Source organism: Argentina silus (genome assembly GCF_951799395.1).
Source record: "Argentina silus genome assembly, chromosome: 11".
Taxonomy (NCBI): domain Eukaryota; kingdom Metazoa; phylum Chordata; class Actinopteri; order Argentiniformes; family Argentinidae; genus Argentina; species Argentina silus.
The window spans coordinates 7,483,995-7,505,838 of record NC_139665.1 but is presented as its reverse complement, the minus strand read 5'-3'; the positions used below and the strand labels follow the sequence as shown (position 1 = coordinate 7,505,838).

The following is a 21,844-nucleotide window of genomic DNA, read 5'->3' as shown; positions in this document are numbered from 1 at the left end:
GTACTATTTCTCCCGTGAGGTTTCTCTCTCTCTCAGGGCTGGAGGGGAATACATGTGATCTTTGTGACCACCTGTCTGCAATCGCACAATCCTGCTGGTTATTTGATTCCACGAGAGAGAGAGAGAGAGAGAGAGAGAGAGAGAGAGACACACACACACACACTCACACACACACACACACACACTGAGCCGAGGTGTTCAGACGAAAATCTGTATATGCTATGGCCGTCGTAAAGACCTCTACTGGAATGTCCAATTTTAAGAGCCATGGTTCTATAAAACATTCAAATAGTCCAATTACAGTAACATAGATAGTTCCTGAGAACAGCTGAGAGTTCATCAACGTATGACGTTACAGCGAGATGTCCGCTAGGCGTGTCAGATGAAATATAGACAACAGAAAATGTTTTTTTCTTTTCTTTTTTATTGACTATTGGCTTGTGACATCGTTGCCTTTAGTTTCACAGTGAGGAGGAATAAGAGAGATGCGTACGTCGGTCCAGTCAAGGCCCTCGAGTCGCTCACTCGAGATGTGAGTCGACATGTTCAGATAGAATGATATTGTGCAGAGCTGATGAGAGAGAGCATCTTACATGTCGAATAAGGAGTTATTACAGCTGTGTGTACATTACATGTTTATCTGCCACATCATAAACATGGCTGGCATCCCCGGCTTAGAGACGGGATACTGCAGTACTTGTTAAGGTCAAAAAGGTGAGCCATCTGTCATCTTTCGCTCCTTCCTTCTGTATCTGGTACTTGCAAATGCTTATGGATGTGTGTGAATTTCTCACCATTGTATACTCAGACGCTCTAAAGGTACACTCTACAATAGTTACTGCTAAACAATGGTATTTTCAATTAAAGATACTGTACCCGCTTGATCCTTGAAGAATGGTACTTATAAATGTCTCACAAGCTTTGTACTGCGGTCTTACCACGTCAAGACCCAACGTATAAGGTTGTTCAGGTCTTTGTAAACAAACAACGTACAGCTTCAAAATAGGACATATGACATTGTGCCGAATCACTGGTCCACAAACAGCCTTGCATTCCAAACAACTTGTCATCGCGGGTTCTAACTACAGAAGTTAGCAAATTGGTGCAGTGACTTGCTCAGGCTGATTCTCTCTAACTAAGTAAGCCGTCGGTGGTTTCACCTCAACATGATTATAAGATAGAAGATCAATGTCAAAGCCCTGGACTCTAGTTATTTGTTTGCATACATCCTCCCAATCGGAGGAAATTAGTATTAGCTTGTGTACATCAGCTAGCACTCAAATACATCACAATGAAGTCGCTACATTACGGAATGGGGGGGGGGGGGGAGTCCGATCATTCTAATTCATGGTATGAAACTTGAATTTGATAGAAAAAGAAACAGTCAAGTCCACAGATCCTGAAGCATGGAGGTATAAGGCTGCTCCACACCAAACACTGTCACTACAGCTATTTACTCCAGCTGGGAAACCTCGTGGAAGTAGGCACCCAGCATCTTGGTGCCCTGGATGTAGTTGGACCTGAAAGTGAACAGAAGTTGTAGAATAGCTTTTAGTTATGAATTGTTGATAGAACAACTATTAATAACATTTCTTCCAGTCACATATTGAGGACAATCAAGCGAGCTAGGTAAACTGACATGCTGCCACTCCACAAATGGCTGTGCTGTACTGCATCATAACCTCGTCCCCAGACTATTGCGCACAGCGCATATAAGCCTGGAATGACAATGACTCAAACCTGGCCTTAGTGAATTTAAAGTAAAGTATTTGTTATTATTTGATTTCAGCGATTCACATGGCTGCGAGGCAGAGCTCTGAATCAGAAACGTGTGGTGGGCAAGCACTGGGAGGGGGGGGGGGGGGGGGTGCTGTGGAGATGATTGATGCAAAGTAAAGCCAATGGCTACGCGCCGTCCGTTTTCTACACTCTTTCTATTGGACTAACTCACTAACTGCCAAAGAAGTCCGGAACACTCGCCACCTATAGTTCCAAGTGTTTTACTGTTTTATGTTTTACCTAGCAACAATACTTTGATTGGCTACAAAATGAAACATTATCAGTTATGCATTTTTGGTGAGTAAAGTCGCCAAAAATGACAACTTGGGCGACTTTATTCAACCTCGGCACTAAATGAGTTAATGAAGGCCAAGTTTTACGCATTGGTCCACCAGACCTTTTGCGCATTCGGGCGGAAGTGTCTGGGAACGACACTAGGTATACCATGGCCCCTCCTGTCTTATTGCACCCGACTTTTCTGTCGTTTGAATCTTGTTCACCTACTCTTTGGGTAGACAGATAGACAGGACAACGTACCTGTTGAGTTTCTCGTTCTGGGAGTGTGCTCCGTCATCAGAGGAGCCCATGGGCAGCAGCATGACGTTACGGCCGGTGGCCTCCTGGAAGGTCAGGGTCACAGGGATGCTGCCTCCCTCACGGGTCAGGTCAGGCTCCACACCAAACACTGTCACCGGAGAGAGGGGAGGAGGGGGGAGAGAGAGAGCGAGAGGGAGAGATTGAGAGGTGATAAGACAGATGGAGAAAGGAAAAGAATGAGAGTGAGCAAAATTAAAAAGGTAATTTTGTGTTGAGTGGACTGAACTGTTCTAATGGCAGCATTTGATATTACTTATTAAAACCTCTCTCACCACCTTCTTTTCTATGGTTGTGTGTGTGTGTGTGTGTGTGTAGTTCTGTGTGTGTGTGTGTGTGTGTGCACGCGTGTCTTTCTGTGTGTGTGCGTGCGCATCTGTGTGTGTGTGTGTGCGTCTCTGTGTGTGTATGTGTGTGTATGTGTGTGTGTGTGTCTCTGTGTGTGTGTGTCCATACCAGTCTTCACGGCCTTCCTCCCAGCCATGTAGTGTGGGTGGTTGAAGTCAGACACCCAGGCCTTGGCCCCGTGGCCCATGTACACCTTCAGCTTGTTGGGGCTCTCCAACTCAGCAAACTTCTTCTCCAGGTGGCTGATAACCTTCAGGGGATAGACCGAACAGTCAACAATATTTTATTTCATGTAACATTTACTTTACCGGGTAATGGGGCTGAAAATGTAGGACACAAGTGTGTAAAACCCGAAGCGTTGGAGCTATAGACGTTACCTGCTTTTCCACCGTTTTGGGGTCCATGTCCGGGACCAGGCGAATGGAGAACTTGCCGATGACGTTGCGGGGGATGACGGTCTTGGCGCCCCCGTCAGAGAAGGCCCCTTCGATGCCGTGGAGGGAGAGGGAGGGGAACCTCCAGCGGTGCATCAGGATTTGCTCCTACAGAGGGGAGCCGGAGGAGAGGGCGGAGCCGTTACGATAGAAGCGGAAAACATTGTCGCTCACGCGACAGACATCGTTTAAAACATTGGATGCATCAAGAGGACTTCATCGTCAAGATCATTCCACATCCTCTGTCGGAAAGAGTGCTAAAAATGTGCAAACATACGTATCCATCCGTGTTCTGTGGATGTGAATGTACTGTAGGGGAGGCTGGTGGAGGTAGAAATCGGAGGACGGGCTCATTGTAATGCACGGAACGGAATGAGGAATGGTATCAAACACACCTGTATTTGATACCATTCCTCATTCCGTTCCCTGCATTACAATATTCCCGTCCTCCGATTTGTACCTCCACCAGCCTCCCCCGATGTGTGACTGTGTGGCATTCGCGCTCGCGTTGAAGATACATCAGTCGGCTCGGCTGGTGTCCGCCATTTTGTTTCTCCCCTACCTTGGTGTCGTGTAGGAGCTTCTTGGCCCCCACGTCCTTGCAGTACTCGTCCAAGTCGAATTCGATCTTCTCGTAGAGTTTCATCTCCTCGTCCGTGACCGGAGCCACGCCCTCGTACATCCCCGGCACCTGGATCTTCCCTTTCTTGTCCACCAGGGAGCCTGAGGAAGAGGTACAAGTAGAGACGGATCACCAGATAACCCTAATACGTCACAAAATGGTGGGTATTAATCGCTAACAAGCTCGGTGTCTTCATATTTTTGGGGGGGTTCGATTTTCTAGGAAGCACCTGTTTTCTAACGCATACAGGAGTGTACGTTTGTGCATTTATAGAGCATTCAGTCGCTCAGATCCTTTTAGCAGCATCATTAGATTAGATTCAACTTTATTGTCATTGTGCAGAGTACAAGTACAGAGACAACGAAATGCAGTTAGCCTCTAACCAGAAGTGCATCATGTAACAATGGCTAACAAACGGCAGACGGTGAGAGGGATAGATCGATCGAGAGCGAGAGCAATGGCAGATAAAAGGGGAAATTGAGGTCTGAGAGAGAAAGCACCAAAGCAAAATCATCATCTTCACTCTGTGACAAATGTTCAACAGCCGTGAGGCGATGCGTTGAGCAACATTTTTGACAGGATAGGAATATAAATACATTTTCATGTTGGGCCTATCTTGTGAAAGTGTAGCTTAGCTTCGTAGCTCAACTCACCCATAAGCGCAATGAGGTCAGTCATGGCTTCGTGGACCGAGCCACCAAACACTCCGGAGTGCAGGTCCTTTTCACAGCATTCCATCTGTGACGAAATTAGAATCAGAATCAGAATTATTTTATTTGGCCAAGTATATTTGCACATACAGGAAACGGACTTGGTGAGGTTGGTGCATAGGACAGAAAAAACAATAGCAAATATTGACAAGAAACACAGATATATTCACATTTCCACATCTTAGTCATTTAACGTATATTATTCTCCAGCGTGACTTAAAGGAGCAGGGTGTAAGTTTGTCAGAAATCTGCTACCTCTGACCATCGTGGCGAAATTCAGTTTGAAGTTACAAACAACATCTTCCCTAATAATAATAACATAACCGCCAGAAATAGAACTTGCGGTGTCAAACATTAGCTGTTGTTTCTGTTAGAAAGCCTTTTTCCAGACCAAAACAGCGTTCGTAAATGAAATATTTCTTTCAAGGGATCTCATTCTCTGATCGCTACCTATTAAACATGGTCATTACAGCCATTATGAAGCTTTTAGAAAGCTTGAATGTTACTTACTGGACCTTTAAGTAGGAAGATTCTTGGCAATATAGAAGAGGGACTGTCAGCTCTATATGCTGTATTTCTATCTGATGCATTGTTTAGATGGTTCTCTGTGCTGGCAGTTGAGAATCATAGCATATCAGCTCTGTACCTGACATTTCTATCTGTAAACTTCAGGATAGGGCCGAAACGATTCATGGAACAACTTGAATCATTTTAATTACAAAAAAAATCATTGATTAGAATTGTCTGGCTGAAGTATTTTGCTTTCTTTTTTAAAAAAGCAGTGTTTTTTCAATCCAGGACATTTTCCCCCACTGAATAAGCCCGTCACCAAATGGAAATGTACATTTTGAGTTCTGAAGTCATCAAAAAAAACAAAAAAAAACATTTCCACTGCGTTACATCTTCATACCCATAGTTATCATACAATAGTGTTGTATCACATCATATACATATTGTTTTGCCACCACTATAATTCATTAAACATGTTGAAACACAAAAACAGTCTTACTCACACCCTTTCCATTTTCATTGCTCACTTTAACTCATTTAGTGCCGAGGGTGAATAAAGTCGCCCAAATTGTCGACATTCTAGAGTGACTTTATTCACCATTCATTATTTTGCTTAACTTTGTAGCCAATCAAAGTATTGTTGCTAGGTAAATACCACATAAAACACTTGGCACTGAACACTAGGTGGTGAGTGTTCCGGAATTCTTGGGCAGTTAGTGAGCTAACTTTGCTTCACCTCACCTCAATAAAGAAGTAGCAGATCCCTCTCAGACCGTAGGTGATGCAAGGCTTGGTCTTGCCCAGCCAGTAGTTGTCAGATATGCAGACGTAGTCCACGTCTTTGAGGAATGTGTCTTTGCGGGAGAAGACCAGCTCATCCAGACCTTCAGACCCTGACTCCTCCATGCCCTCAAAGCAGAACTTGATGTTGATGGGAAGCTCCTGTTCCATACGATGTGAATAAGGAAAAGAGGATTTGAGGTCATAACATTTGAGTTAATAAAAAAAAATACTGAAATACAGGAGCAATTATTCAATAGGATAGTTCACCCAAATGACCATCACATAGTTGGTTGTGGGTTTGATTCCTGCTGGGACCATATATACTAAAATGTATGCACTCACTGCAATGTAAGTGGCTTTGGATAAAAGTGTCAGCTAAATGGCATATATTATATATTTATATTATCCTTAAAGCCTACTTATGGTCACTCCACTGCCTGCGGTGTCCACTCAGAATTTACAGTGAGGCGGCCTCAGCAGCCGTCAGGGCTTTCATGCGTCTTGTGCTTCGTGGAGCAGAACAGAGCAGAGCAGAGAAGAGTGTGACTTCTACATCCAATAGTTTGTGAAGATGTACCTCAGCCACTTAGCTCAACTTCAGACAGAAGGTGTGTGAAAACTATGATTTTGTGGCACCACAGATCATCTGTGATCTACTACACAAGGAATTCATTCTCTATTCATCCAAAACCATAAGACAGAATGTGAATGTCCTTGCAAAGCTCCAAAAAGACCAGCCCAGATCTAAATACTAACCATCATCGAATTTCATTTGATAACAAATCAACCCTTTCCAGTCGTAAAGAGCAACTAAGACAGAAAGTCAGCTCAATCATTAAACCCTAGATGTACCAGAGAGAGATAAGAACAGGCTATGGAAGACAAAGATCACCTTAAGACCTTTGAACCGCCATGCTGCTGACAACACTGATGTGATCCCCTGTAACCTCAAGCAAATGTCTTCAAGCCAAGAGGCTTTTTGCCCTGGTGACATCATTATCTCGACACCGAGCCCTTTAAATCGTATCTGTCGGTCTGTGATTGGTTAGGGTTGCCCAGCTAAGAAGGGGGCGTCTGAGGTGACTTTGGTTTCTCACAACATAGTAACATGGACTCCTGTTTGTCACAATCACACCGCACCGCACCCCCACCCCCCACACGTGTTTGATACCATTCCTCATTCCATTCCATGCATTACAATGAGCCTGTCCTCTGATTTCTACCTCCACCAGCCTCCCCTGCTGCTCTAATACCTGTTGGATCTTCTGGTGAGCTTCAATGCAGTTGAACCAGGCCAGCACTGGTCCCTTATCATCTGTCGAGCCTCTGCCATAGAGTTTACCTGCAAAGAACAAGACAACAGGGTTATGAGGATGGAGGGATGGATGGATGGATGGATGGATGGATGGATGGATGCTGACGGTGATGTATTTACGTAGTGACTATCGGTACATTTCAACAGGCTTTACATTGTGAGGGGAGATGGGATCGTCAAACCTTTTATCAACATTTTTCTCAAGTAGCAGGACACCTTTTAATCGAATCCAGCTACTCAGCTCAAGTTGCAGCCCTCCAAAGTTGCAATCTTAGAGTTGCCTTATTTAGTTTCCATTGTTGCTTTTTAGACTACCAAGGACAGAAGGTGCTCAGCGGCTCTCTGAATCCAATGGCAGACTAACTCAAGGACCAAATGCTAATAAAAACTATTGCTGACAGCAGCGGCGTGTCACTAAAACCACCGCTGACAGCAGGTCTGTGTCATTGGTGAGCGTGGTCAGATCCTCTCCCTTACCACTCACTTCTCTGTCACACACAAGACAAACTCAGGAAATGACCTCATCAGAAAAAAAAAAAAGGTTTTAGAGGATTTGGCAACAATCTGCAACAATCTGCTGACAGTCACAAGACAATACACACGACAGTCTACACATCACGAGACAATGGACACGACGGTCTTCACATCAGCATAAAACACAGTATCGCTTTTACATCTCTGCGTTTGACACTGACGTCTCAATAAGAAGCTTCTGCAGTGGAATGCTAACACAACTCTAGCCCACATTTGTTGTGAATGTTTTAGTATGTTCCAGACATTAAAAACTACTTTCACCCAATCCACAATAACACAGTTGAACTCCAGAGACCTGGAACACAGCCCAGCCCACCCCGTAGATCAGAGTCTTTAGGTTAATTGGAGTGGACTTGGGACACGTCATAAACAGAGATAGGCACTGGACTGTTGGATGCGTCTAAAGGCCTTTAGAACAAGGCCTTTAGCGCGTACTGCAGGTTAACACAGGGTAAAGGAAGCAAATACAGGGTTTTGGTGTTACAACTGGTGACAAGAATCAATACAAATGGGAAATGTATTATCCCAAACAAAACCACTGCTGTAACATGGCATCTGCTACTGTATTCGGCAGCGTTACCCTTTAGCTAATGAGTAAGCGCTTAGATATGAGAGACATTCACACTGGACACGGTCCTAGTAAAACATCCTCAGTTTGATTGTCTAGAACGTTGTCTTCTATTTCCTGCCAACTGAACACAACCCTATAGCCTACAGCCCTGTCTTTGAATAGGTTCACGAGGTTTTCCATGACCACGTCAAATTTAGGAAACACTAGGGCCAAGTGTTTTTCCAGGTCAGGTCATTGGTTGACCAAATAAATGTGGAACTGGGAACTGTTAAGATGTTACAGTTTGGCTGTGTGTGTATATTTGTGTGTGTACATGTCTAAAAGTGTCTGTATATATGATTACAGTATACAGGCAGGCCTACGTATAATTAATTTAGCATATATTTCTCATCTCAATACCTGTACATTTGGGATTTGTCTTGTGTTCCATTTTCCCATAAAAAATAAAAATAATAATATGTATTCACCGTCTTTCTCCACCAGAGTGAAAGGCTCCGTGTCCCAGCCATCGCTGAGGTTGGCTGGCTGGACGTCCAGGTGACCGTAGATACACACAGTCTTCTTGGTTGGGTCTGAGCCCAGGCTGCCCAGGACGATAGGGGGCAGGGGGATCTCCTCCCCAGAGGGAAGCTAAGGGTGGGGAGGGAGGAGAGGAGCTGTTAGAGTGAGGGCCAAATGCGGTAAAGGTTAACAATAAGTCTATTCAGGAATAGCATCGCACTGAGTCCTTGAGTAGACCCAAGAGTTGATCCAAACTATAGCATTGTGACTGCCTCTGGCCCCAGGTCCGAGCATTGATTACTTTATCTTATGATGACTGATGGATAGATGATTCACGTACTTAAACAAATGTATTTGTTGTAAGTCGCTTTGGATAAAGGCATCTGCTAAATGCCATAAATGTAATGTAAATGTAGTGTCAATACAAGCAAGGACTAGGTAATGTAACTCGTCTGAATTGTGATTGATTATGGCATGTATTTGGTTGATTATTGATTGATTATGGCATATCTAACACATGCAGAGGCATTGAGGCCTGAAGACCACTCTGGGCACAGTGCAGGGTGGTCCCACCTTCTGTTTGCCGATGTCCACCATCTCTATTGTGCCCCCCAGCTTCTCAATGTCCTTCGCCGCCATCTCCATCATCTTCTTGATCTCCCCACGCTTCTCTGGCCACGCAGACACACTCTGGACTGCCACCCATTCTGACAGACGCTAGTGAGAGGGAGTGAAGGGGGAGTGGGAGACAAAGAAAGAGAGAGAGAAAGAGAGAGAGAATAAAGGGATGGTTAAGGTTCAAAAAGACTCAAAAAGAAACAAGTACTTTGAAAAAAGACTGACAGGGACAGCTCCCGTCAATCCAATGCTGGTACTGGAAGTCACTTCAAGCTTCAGTGGTACAGTACTGATTTGAACATACCTCGATGTACTGCTCCTGATGTTCATCCACATATTTAAAAAGTGATGGAAGATGCGACATCTTTCTTTGCCAGTATGTAGGTACCAAATCCGAAGGAAGAACTGTGGGGGACAGACAGACAGTGCAATGTACGGACTACGAACTGACTGGACAAATGGACAAACCTGTCTCACGCCTTATATACCAGTTTCATGACCACAGGCTCCTCCCAAACTGCTGACAACAGCACAATGGGTGACACATCGCTTAAAGGTACAATCTGGGATTTGTGCATCGACTGTATTTGATGGGTCTTTCAATTCATGATATATACATAACCCTATCCATTGAATCTAGAAGAATGCGGTGCTCTGTGGCTCAGCTGGTCGAGCGTGGTGCTGAGTAGCAACGCTACAAGTTGTGGGGTTTGATTCCCATTGGGACCAGATACAGTACAACATATGTATACACTCACTGTACGGTATGTCGCTTAGAATAAAAGTGTCAGCCAATTGACATGTATACAGTTTTATTTATGAATGCCTAAGTACAACTGTCCGAGCTGGTCATAAGCCAAAATATAACGTTTAAAACGTTTTGTCTCTCTCCAAAGCAGGACTAGTCCGATTCAGTGCCAATGCTTGCTAGCTAGCACACGTCACTGTACATAGCCTACTACTCCCAACAAGTAAAAGAGCAGTTAACAAACAAGTGTTAAGACAACCATTTATTAGCAATATAAGTTCCGCGATATAACGTTAGTTTCCCATATAAACATCAGTAAGCGAGAGCTTTGAAACGGTCCTATTCATAGAAATGTCAGGGTTGGGATCCACAATTTTGCACACTCACTCTGCTGATGACTTGACTTGATTTTCACCGAAAACTTAGGATCTTTGTTTTTACACGTGAGCCTCTTTTTCCGGTCCGTACGTCTTTTCCGGTCCGTATCTCCGTGTGTTCCGTGAGCCCCAATAATCAACAACTTCCAACATTAAGACTTGAGGTTTCGTTTTGGCGACTTCAAAATAAAAGCGCTTCAAGAGATGAATGAAAAGTGATGGGATCACAATGTTTTCTCGTTTTTTTTGCTGAAATCAGAAATTAACGAAAAGTATGTACCATTTCGAAAAATGTACTTATTGGTGCATATTATTTTACACATGCCTATTATATTTGTATAAACTGGACTGTACAGTTTTTTGAGGGGGATTTTCTTTTTCAAGTTGAAATAAGCAACAAATATTTCTGAACAGTCCATTATAGTTGCCCTATGCAGTCCAGATTGGGCACTGTGAGTATGCTAACAACATTAGGTAAGAAAGTGGACTAAAAATGAGTCACTGATCAGTGAAATTATAGTATAATTTGTCTGACATATAAAGAGGGAACCTTTTACTATATAAAAACTTTTACTACTCAAAAAGACAAAAGTTCAGTTGATAGATATAGGCCCATTTTATTCCATGCACAATATCTCAGTTGTACAATGTTAAAACATAGCTCCAGGTACATGTAGAATTCACCACTCCAAATAAAACGTAAATTAATATCTATAAACTCAACTTTCCATTTAGAAATGACTTATCACTGTGGCATTCTAGGCATGTCCGGGATTGCAGACTTTTATTGAGAAAGTCAAACTAAAAAAAGCTCAGCCAACGGGACATTTCTGTGGAGTGTGCACTTGCGTTCATTTGTAGGCATTGGCCTTATGTTTAGGTAGAAAGTTAAAACTCGTGGGTACAGGTCCAAGCAGCATTTCACTGTAGAGAGAAGGAGGGAAAAAATATATAATTTATAAAAATATATATAGTCAATTGATTCAAGTGTGTTGGTGCTGGGTTAGAACAAAAATGCAAGTAAATACAGGTAATATGCCTTCTGTTTAGGTCCTCCAACATAGGACATCTAATCTAGGTTCCAGCCTAGTAAACCTGTAGAAAATCTGGATTTTACATACCATATGCTACAGTGCTGAGGATTGGTACAAGCGCCTGCACACCAGGGGAGGCTGGTGGAGGAAGGAATCGGAGGACGGGCTCATTGTAATGCATGGAATGGAATGAGGAATGGTATCAAACAGGTGTTTGCTACCATTCTTCATTCCATCGTGTTTGATACCATTTCTCACTCCATTCCATGCATTACAATGAGCCTGTCCTCCGATTTCCACCTCCACTAGCCTCCCCTGGTGAACACCCAGTATCGCTCCAAGCCTGGATATGGTCATAAGTCTGTGCTGAGGTGATTCCTACCTGATCTTGACCCAGTCCCCGACATGTTGACTAGCCATGAGACACTCGAGGTAGTCCCTGCCCATGTAGTAGGGCGGTCGCTCATTGATCTTCTGAGGCACTCGCTCCAGCAGGCCAACTGGGACATATCTACAATGGAAAGGGAGATTTAGTCAAACTTCAAAAAAATGACACGTACTGAATTTGCAGCAATACAATAAGTGATTCGAGTCTGCATTTAAAAAAAAAAGAGAAATACAGAAGGGGTTCTCAAGTTTGTAATCGACTTGCACGATATATTTCAACTACGTTTTTTTGCACTTGATTTAGTTTGCCTGGTACAGTGGAATAGTCCTTAAAGTGCATACACCCAAGTTAAATTAATGTATAGGCTGTTTACACACAATTGTTCTTTCAGCCTAGTTTCATGCAAGTATGTTGATTACATAGATGAGTACATCTATGGTCCAAACGCTGTTTACAAGCTTCAAATATAATGGTCCAAACCCCACGTTTATATCATGTATGGTTCAAAAGTTATTAAGGATTACCTCTTACATATTGATGCAGTCTGAGCATTGATTACTTTATCTTATGATGACTGACGGATAGATGATTCACTTACTTAAACAAATGTATTTGTTGTAAGTCGCATTGGATAAAGGCGTCTGCTAAATGCCATAAATGTAATGCAGCTTATGTGGAATCTATATATTTTTTAAAAAGTGGTCATTGCGCACTCTGATCTAATGCTTCACCCTTTGACCTAGCTTGGCAGAATACTTCCTGAACTCCCACCTGCACATGAAGGAGAGCCACTCCAGCAGGAAGGTCCTGGTCTTCTCCAGACCCTGGGTGTCGGAGCCCCAGTGCTCCAACCCAAAGTGACTGAAGTCCCTCAGGACATCCAGCCTCTCGCTGGACGAGATGTCCCAGTCCCGCTTCTCCTTGATCTCGGTAAAGATCCAGGGCTTGATGAGAGCGCCCCTAGGGGAGAGGAGGGGGATGTTCAGATTCAGTGCAACACCGATTGTGGGGGGGTACATACGTTTTCTTGGGTGTGTGCCGGATAGCTATGGTCAATGTGCAATGTCTTTGCATTTCACTTTTAATTAAAGAAACATCTAAACAAAATGTGGATTTGTATTCAACAAAGTATTCCACAAAACAAACAACGCTGTGAGGTATGGTGCTGTAACCTTGGAGATAGAACAGTGTTGTTTTCTATCTTAGGGTATAACCCAGTGACGTTCCGTTTGTTGTGGCTCTAGATCTGCTCTCCCTGAGTGAGAGGTGTGCACGGTGACAGACACTCCTCCACCGAGTTTGAGGGGTTTAAGAACATTAACACATTTCCAAAATGTGCAGTTGTACGACGTTAAATGTATATTGTACCAACCTTGCCAGCATAATACCTGAGACCCCAGTCTGTCTGGCCTTCATGGCATCCTCATAAGACAGAATGTCTCCGTTACCTGCACAGAGAAAAGATTGGGTTACTGTGATTATGTGGATGTACCCACATGACCAAAAGATTGCTTGGTCGAGTCTGATTTGCCGGTTCAAACCCATAGTCGACTAATGGTTACAAATTTATGATCGGCTATTTAATCATCTAAATATACTTTTTGAGCATCAGAAAAAGCACTGACTGGTTTGACTTTCAGCGCTGATCAATAATAACTACAGAGGAATTACACAATTATTAGGAACATTTAAAATATCAATGTATTCATCGTAAGATAACTGCAGAGAAGACAGGTTTTGCAATATTCACAAACACACACACACACACACATATATATATTTACCAAATAGTGGGATCGGGCTGGCGAGTCCGGAGCAGATATTGATGTAGTCCCAGTCAGCTGACTTTGTATAGCGCTGTTCACGGGATCTACCATGCAACTGTAAAGAGAATGGAAATGTTATTCAAATGCAACACTTCACTGCCTCTGATACAAACAAGACACACACAGCCGTTAGCTCTCCCTGCAAAATAGGGTTAGGCTCCTTTTTAGGGTGAAATATTAGTGCTACAAATCTGTTCCAGCTATAATGACATGCTTAGAATGGAGAGCCCCATTACACACACAAATACTTCTTATGCTTTAGAGCCCCGAGATGAAAGCTGCATAGTCAGTCAATCAGTCAGTAAGCCAGCCAGGCAGCCAAACAATCAGTCAGCCAGCCAGTCAGTCAGCCAATCAGTCCATCCATTGTTTCATTTTTCATAAACCTAATTTGCGCTCCTCTATTGTGGGTCCCCAGGTCAGCCAAGCTCACCGTGATCATGGAGACACCCCACTTCTTCATCTCGGGGATGAGTTTGTGGGCGACGTTGGATTTGTCCTGAACGCCGGTGCGGATCTTCACTGTCAAAGGGACATCCAGGACCTGGGGACGAAGACAACCAATGGTTATATTATTATTATTATTATTATTATTAAATGTATAAGCAAACCTAAACCAATAGTTCACCATTATTTCTGTAGTGCTCACAGCTGCATGCACAATACTTTCTGCATTTTTACCAAACATACAAACAGCTAATGTTTGGGGATTTTAGTCAAAATGGATGACAAAATGCACCTTATATTTCAGAATATGTAAAGAAATGTTCCCTTTCTGATCTTATAATTGTAAATACACTAGAAGCATGGGCCAGAGCCTGGCAGGAGAAGCTTGGCTCGGATATGAGGGGGACAGGAGGTGATGGGGGGGGGGAAAGCTAGGGTGGGGTGGGGGCTGGTCAAGGAGGGTTAGGGGACACAGGTTGGGGGATGGCAGGTAAAAACTATGCAATTCCTGTTTTTCCTTTTTTGTTTCATCATTTATTGATGAAACCCACATTTCACCATAACAGTGAAATTCTATGACAGAAGTAAAAACGTACATAGTTCATTCCTCTGATGATCTGCTCGAACTTGTTGGTGCGCGTCATCAGCCCACAACCTCCGCCCTAAAGAGGGAAACAAACATTGACCATGTATTTAAAAAGAGGCATCTCCAACAGGTGTAACAACATTAACATCAGTCAACTGCCCATTCTGAAGAGTCGCTGCCCCTCCCCCTTGTATCTGTGCAGATCTGAATGGACTAGATGGATGTCAACATGTCTCCATGTAGCCTTCCAATTGGTTCCTACCAGAGCGTTCTATTAGGAAGAGTGGCGTCAATGAAGGGGTCCATTTTCTATTGGCCCACGCCTAATAGTTCCTTTACAGGCAACCGGTTGTAAGTTCAATCAAATAAAATTCAAAGATTGGGTAATTCAGGAAGTTTAACCAGGAAGCTTTACAGATCTATTTGAAGCTCACTGACACCACTCTTCTAATATACCACTCTGGTTTCCCGCCATCTTGCTTCTGGTAACCTCCATCTGGTCCCTTCAGAAATGCAATCAACATGAGGTAGGAGTTGTTTTCCGGACAGGGCTGAAGCCCAGAGTCAGAAGATTACCTTCTTGTACACCAGGTCAATGGGACACCCAGAGTTGATATCCACAAAGTCAACGTCTACGTTGTTGTTGAGTAGCTCCGCACATCTGGTCATTGTGTCGGGAAAGCAGCCCTCCACCTGAAAATAGAACTCACAATTTTAGCTCAATCTAAGGCCAGATAATTCAACAGCTTCAAAGAACTTAAACCTTAATGGATAATTGTCACAGTCATTGACAGGTTTTGAACTAAACACAAAAGTATTGTGATTTTTTTTTACTGCTGCAAGTACTGTGAGTCTACAATGAGGGAATTACATGGCGCTAATCTTTCCCCTTCATTTAGGATTGTGTCATATAGCAACATCTGCACAAGAGACTCCATGGGACCACTTTTGAGGACTAAAAACAACATGGCAAAATGTGGTCATCAATTATCCCTTTAAGGCTAGTCAAACAAACCTGCACTCCAACTATCCCTTTAAAGCTAGTCAAACCAACCTGCACTCCAATTATCCCTTTAAGGCTAGTCAAACAAACCTGCACTCCAAAGAGGTCCTCGCTCTCGTGTCTCTTGAGAAGCGCCCATTCTGATGACTGGCCCTGCAGCAGGTTGGTGCACATGGCCATCTCACCACACGTGATGTCGGCACCAAAGCGTTTGCATATACGTCGGAAAGGCAGGTTCCCACACTGACAGGAAGAGAGGAACAGTTAGATAGAAATACGAGAACATTATCCAGTTACTAGAACTTTCCAACTCGCCAAAGACAGCCAAGACATACCGTTGTTAAGGGAGCAAGGTAGAGCTTATCTTTGAAGTCCACCTTAAAGAAAAATAGTAAAAAAAAGTTTAATTTGATTTGAACAAAATCAGTCCTTTAACATCACCAATACAAATGTCTTTAAATACTGGGTTAGGGTGTACATCATTTACATTACAACATACTTTTAACCCTCTGAACCCCACAACCCGCCGGCGGGTTTGAAAGGCATGTTGTCTTTTTAAAAAAGAAAATAAAAAAGGCAAAATTACACCTTTTATCATCGCCAGAAACTGTAAAAATATAAATTATCGTTGGATTTTAACATTTCCGACGGACCTTGAACTAATCATGTGCGCCAAACGCTTCAGTCAGGAAAAATAAACCAATCTAAACTTAAAATAGTGATATTTAATCAAAATCACTTTATTCTACATGTCTCATTTAAAATTTCGCCAAAAATAAACCTTTTGCACGATCCAGATTCTGTTATAAAAAAAAAATAAAAAAAAATAAAAAAAATAAATAAACTGCACTCCTCAGCGCAACTGGGAAGCCTTGAAAATATATATTTAATAGGCAATATATATATATATATATATATATATATATATATATATATATATATATATATATATATATATATATATATATATATATATATTTCCATTCAAGTCAGGACACAAACATACCTGCTTCTTTTCACAGGCTCTCAACTTTATGATATCAACGTCTGTCAACGGCCCAGTGGTCTTTATCGTAGCCTGCTTCTCCTGGATGACCTAACAGTTTCCAAAGGCAGAGAAATAGAAGACAAGACAATCAGCATTACACCTTATGGCAAATGTACAGTGTTGTTGTGGATGGTGCTGCACTGGAGGGCAAGTTTCCAAACAACACAGCAGCAAGTAGACTTTCACGGCAGCTCAAGTGGAGCTGAGCAAGGGGATTTAATAGTGATAGAGAGGGGGCAGGGAGCAGGGCAGGGAGCAGGGCAGGGAGCAGGGCAGGGAGCAGGGCAGGGAGCCAAGTAATGATAGGGGTGATATGAGAAATAGGGATATCAATGGCTAACCAATTAGTCCGCTACTAGTGTTTTGTTTTGTGTCCAAGAATATCTTCAATATTTTCAGTTTGATCAAAACAGGCGTTGTGATTGGCCGAGAGGCGTTCAAGGCTATGATTTAGGCTGTGATGATGTCACAGTTAAACCACCTGTTATGCTATATGATATCCCGGGACGAAAGGGCATACATTTCTCTCAAGTTGCAGACACATGGAGACCACGGGAGGCTGGTCGAGGTAGAAATCAGAGGATGGGCTCATTGTAAGACCATTCCTCATTCCATTCATTACAATGAGCCTGTCCTATAACTGCAGTGCATTGGAAGTAGATAGCTAGCTACAAACATTGCTAGCAAGCTTATCTATCCTTTTTTCCCCCCCTGCTTTTCTTTTGCGCAGTGGCCCAGGCTGTCACCAGGTTTGCTTGTTACTGCCTTTTCTCTGCCAAAGAAATGCTGCAGCGACCGACATCACTGAGTCATGTTATCCACTGTAGGCCAATACTAAAGCCTGAATTTCCTAAAAGGGGCTTAGTTGTGAACGAAGCAACTCGCTGCTTAGACAGCGAGCTAGCATTGGCTGTTTTTAAGTTTTTTTTTAATATTTTTAGATCATTCACATCGTTGTAATGAAATCCCTTTGTAATTGTTAGCACATTTGATGGAAGTTTGGAATAATAATATTTTCTGTTGTCAAGTTGTGCGGTCAAGTTAAAGGTCCCGTCACAAGAGGCGGGTGGCGACTGTGAATAAGCACCATAAGCATGTTACCACTTTCAGAGGAACTCCGAATATGTATGTCCATTTGGTTGCAGTTTGTCTTTGTATTCTAGTTGACATTACACAGATCTTGTTTATTTAGAATGTTTATATTGATCGCAGACTATGATAAGGGTCAAGGTTACGTTGTTAATTCGAGAGCTTTCTTCAAGCTAGCATCCTAATATACTTGTACCAGCTCCTGAGTTTACTGTACCAGCTACTGTAGTAGGCTATATGCTAATGAAAAAAAGATATGTTGCTTGTAACTGTACCTTTGTTTCCTGGTTGGTGTTAGTGCGTGGTTCTTCCCCTGCAGGACACTGAGATTGGACATCTGCTAAGGTAAGACAACACTGAACTATTAGATAGTCATTAACACTTGATGACCAAACATGAATATCTCATAGAAACTTTAATGTTATTAATCCTGCTTAAAAACAACATTTTCATACATCACATTTTACATTACTTTTCCCTTGTCGTTGGTAAAAATATTAGCTTGTTTTACTTCGTAAACAAACACTCTATAGCTTTGAAACATGGTTAAAACTATCATTATAAGCTCATGAATGGTCAGTCTGCATCAATAGCTGTCTTTGAATTTAAGAGTGGTTACATTTCACAAGCCCCATTCCTCTTCTGTTTACCAAAAGAAGTGGCGGTGAGACCGCTTTGTTGTTGTTTGAATCCCAGATTGCCCCTTTAAGTTAGAATAGCAATATTTATTGAAAGAAAGGTGAATATTTCATAAAAAATTAAATGATTATTATAAATAGCCATATTTATATCAATATCATCAACCCATATCTTGTTATCGCAAGGTGTTAAAAAGGCCAATCCAGCCAGTCTAACCGTTCGCTGGCTGCTTCGCCACAGGTGCCTCTTTCCCGCCATTTCCTCCTCGATTCCCGCCCTTGCAAATGGTCTTTAGGTACTCTTCAGATGCCTTGAAGGATACGTTCCTCTTCCGGAGGCGCCACTGTAGGTCCTTGTCCAGGCAGTTCTTCACCGACGTCCTCCCCTCCATGGCTTTCACCAGCTCCTTGTTCACCAGGTTCTTCAGGTCCGTTCCCGTGTGGGCCCCGGCGAACCGGCAGGCCATGCCATAGTGGCACTTCCCGAATGTGTTGTATATGTAGCAGTTCTCGCCCACGTCCGCCGGCTTGGAGGCCAGGTACTCTGTGACGTCGTGGAAGAACTTGCATTTGTCTCCGTAAACACATTTGGTCTCGCGCTCCTGAGGGAAAACAACAAAGACATGAATGAATTTAATGAGGTTATTCCTAGAGCTTGACAGGAAAGGTCCCAGCTAGGACATATGGAACACAAGATTTTAAACAACCACCTATTCAATACACGCTTTACAATAAGACATCACCGTCCTGAATGTGGATCAATTAGCATGATGCTATTGTGAACAATCACAATACTCACAGCCGCATGGAATATGACCTTAGGAGGGGACAGAAAGCATTGAGCTCATGCTAATAATGTCAAATCTAATGCCAGGACATGCATCATTTCTTTTTACTTTTTAGGGGAGAAGCCCTACTGGGGTTCTTAACCTCCCCTGCACAATTTGCATTTTCTTTTCATTTTGACTTTCATTTGTTATTGTGTGTGTGTGTGTGTGTAAATCCTAAATAAATGGTCAGTCATGCCTTTATTGAGTAAGAGTGGGGTGTTGGTAGGCTACATGGCTCCAAGATAAAGGGCCAACTTATCTCCAACTTAACCTCAAGCTTCACTAATAAACTACCCCTGAAATCATATTTCAGAATGATATCATTGTGTAGTAGTATCCTTGGTAGATGCAGTTATAACAATAGGTCGTACCTGAATGACAGAGGGACACAGCCGTCTGTCGTAACTTGTTGGTTTAACGTGCGGCCTGGACTTGTTTTGTCCTCGCGCTCGCTTCCCCTCTTGTTTCCCTGTCTTGTCCTCCTCCTCCAGTGTGTTCATTTTCTGTTTTTTCTCCTGAGGCTCCTCAACAGTGTCCTTCCCTGTTTCTTTGGGCGCAGCATTATCATTGACCTTTTGACCTCTGGGACCCTGCCACCCAGAGTCCACGACCTCATGGAACTTTTCTTTGGTTGTGAGGAACCTGCGAAAACAGAATACTGCATCATCACTTGGTGTGTATAGTCAAAACATGATTTTCTGAAACGTGTAGACATTCATTACCTTCATCAAGTTTGGAAAGCCTATTCCTAGTCTATATGTACAGTATATTCGTGCAGAGAGAGAGAGAAGCCTCTCATCGCAGTTGCAACTATAAGTTTCCATGGAAATGTAGCCATTTTGAGAAGTTGCAACCCTATATGTAATGTTATTTTCCTCTAATGGAGATGCAAAGGCAGAATATCAACAGTCACTAATGTGGGTAACTGTAACTGTCCGCCGCCGCCACCACCCACCCCACCCCACCCCCCGTACTTACTGGATTTTAATGGCAGCGCTACCTTTGTAAATTCCATTAACCCCATCCTGGCTTTCAGTGGGTGCATCGGAGGATGTCTCCATTACCGCTCCTCCTTCTAAACCAAAGATGACAGATGGTTAGGTAGCTTCAAAATAGCAAAGTCAGGTCTAGCATCCTCATGGTTTCTACGTTACTAGTACAATGTTTCTGATGTGAGCTACTACTCCACTGTGTTGTGAATGCGTAGGTTATGACAGAATGCTAGCTGGCTATATATATCCTCAACGAGCAAAGGCTAGCGAGCTATATCGCTGATGATTTCGCTGTTTACAAGAAATCCAGTAAAGCGTTCAAACAGGCAGGACAATAATAGATGTGACAGTCAATGAAAATGCAGAATACTTCAAAGAAGTTGCTACCTCGCAATGACAATCCAACTCAAACTGCTACTACCACGGCATGAGAGTTGACATGTGCAACACTTTTTATGGTTGGGAATGATGCCTTGACAGTAGCGGAAGGTTCCGGAGTACAGTTGTTCGTTCTAGCGCTGGGTTGTGGCACAGACATTTGGAGGAGCCAGAGGGTTCACTCAGCATCCATTTCCGTCCGCAGTCTGTGGTCGCCATATTTATGGGCTATTTGCAGTAAGAACTTGAGTATTTTCAAGTCATCTCTGTCAATTCGTTTCCGGTGGGTCGGCCGCAAATTTTCCGACAAATTTTCGCCCGCTGTCTTCAGGATTTGCCTAAACTGGACATACATGAGGTCCCATCGGCTTACTAAATCTTCAACAAAAACAAAATAAATAGTTGGAGAAGGCTTTATTTTTCAAGTCATCTCTCTGATTATGAAGGTTGTTAAGTTTTCAGCTATCTTACCAAGTGTCAGTTTTCAGAACCAGAGAGTCAGGGACAGCAACACAGCATGGCTATAGTTAACTCAACCATGTATCAATGATCCAGGGGATCAATCGGCCGTCTGGCGGCTACGCCACAAAACCTCGTGGCCACTCGTGATAGTAGTTCTCACTTGTTGTGCCCAAAAAGACAATTCCTAATGCAATTTCAATGGCAGAGTCGGTATAGTTCTTGGCCAAATGAGGTTGATTCCAGCGTGACTTTGATGTTCTACAATTACTTAAATATACAGATTCATGCCTTGGCCTTCATAACATTTTTTATAGCCCAGAAGACAGAAGCATTTCTCTTACCTCTATAAAGCACTGACATCATATGGAACAGTCTGATCCAGCCATGATTGGGTGGACACACAGACACACGCAGACGCAGACAGACACACAGAAACACACAGACATACACAGACAGACACACGCAGACACACACAGACATACACAGACAGACACGCAGACACAGACACACACTGACCCACGCAGACACACACATTCACAGACACATGCAGACACAGACACACGCAGTCATACGCCGTCACACACGCAGACACAGACACACACACACGCAGATGCAGACAGACACACACAGACACATGCAGATGCAGTCACATGCCGTCACACGCAGACACATGTAGACA

General features: G+C 43.0%; 2 protein-coding genes across 7 annotated transcripts; both read right to left on the bottom strand.

Annotated features, from left to right (window-relative positions):
- Positions 1–425: 425 nt before the first annotated feature.
- Positions 426–10,545, bottom strand: LOC310812023 (cytosolic non-specific dipeptidase-like). 2 transcript variants are annotated; one of them, XM_083680415.1, is made up of 12 exons: positions 10,455–10,545; positions 9,624–9,724; positions 9,275–9,418; positions 8,668–8,830; positions 7,034–7,122; positions 5,739–5,939; positions 4,431–4,515; positions 3,718–3,878; positions 3,099–3,263; positions 2,830–2,971; positions 2,317–2,464; positions 426–1,520 (listed from the first exon to the last, which is right to left on the bottom strand). In XM_083680415.1, exons 2-12 carry the CDS (start codon positions 9,681–9,683, stop codon positions 1,454–1,456), a joined length of 1,425 nt encoding a protein of 474 aa, XP_083536541.1. In that variant the 5' UTR covers positions 9,684–9,724; positions 10,455–10,545; the 3' UTR covers positions 426–1,453. The 2 variants fall into 2 exon arrangements, with proteins under 2 accessions (XP_083536541.1, XP_083536542.1); XM_083680416.1 differs by having other exon boundaries at positions 10,439–10,475.
- Positions 10,546–11,041: 496 nt separating this feature from the next.
- Positions 11,042–20,781, bottom strand: dus3l (dihydrouridine synthase 3-like). 5 transcript variants are annotated; one of them, XM_083681137.1, is made up of 16 exons: positions 20,713–20,781; positions 20,312–20,408; positions 19,705–19,975; positions 18,721–19,105; positions 18,141–18,205; positions 16,735–16,824; positions 16,064–16,105; positions 15,819–15,971; positions 15,302–15,418; positions 14,736–14,801; positions 14,126–14,236; positions 13,651–13,747; positions 13,239–13,314; positions 12,638–12,826; positions 11,861–11,989; positions 11,042–11,368 (listed from the first exon to the last, which is right to left on the bottom strand). In XM_083681137.1, the coding sequence occupies exons 2-16, from the start codon at positions 20,392–20,394 to the stop codon at positions 11,296–11,298; spliced, it is 1,947 nt and encodes a 648-aa protein (XP_083537263.1). In that variant the 5' UTR covers positions 20,395–20,408; positions 20,713–20,781; the 3' UTR covers positions 11,042–11,295. The 5 variants fall into 5 exon arrangements, with proteins under 5 accessions (XP_083537263.1, XP_083537266.1, XP_083537265.1 ...); XM_083681140.1 differs by having other exon boundaries at positions 16,735–16,815; XM_083681139.1 differs by having other exon boundaries at positions 18,141–18,202.
- Between the last annotated feature and the right edge of the window lie 1,063 nt (positions 20,782–21,844).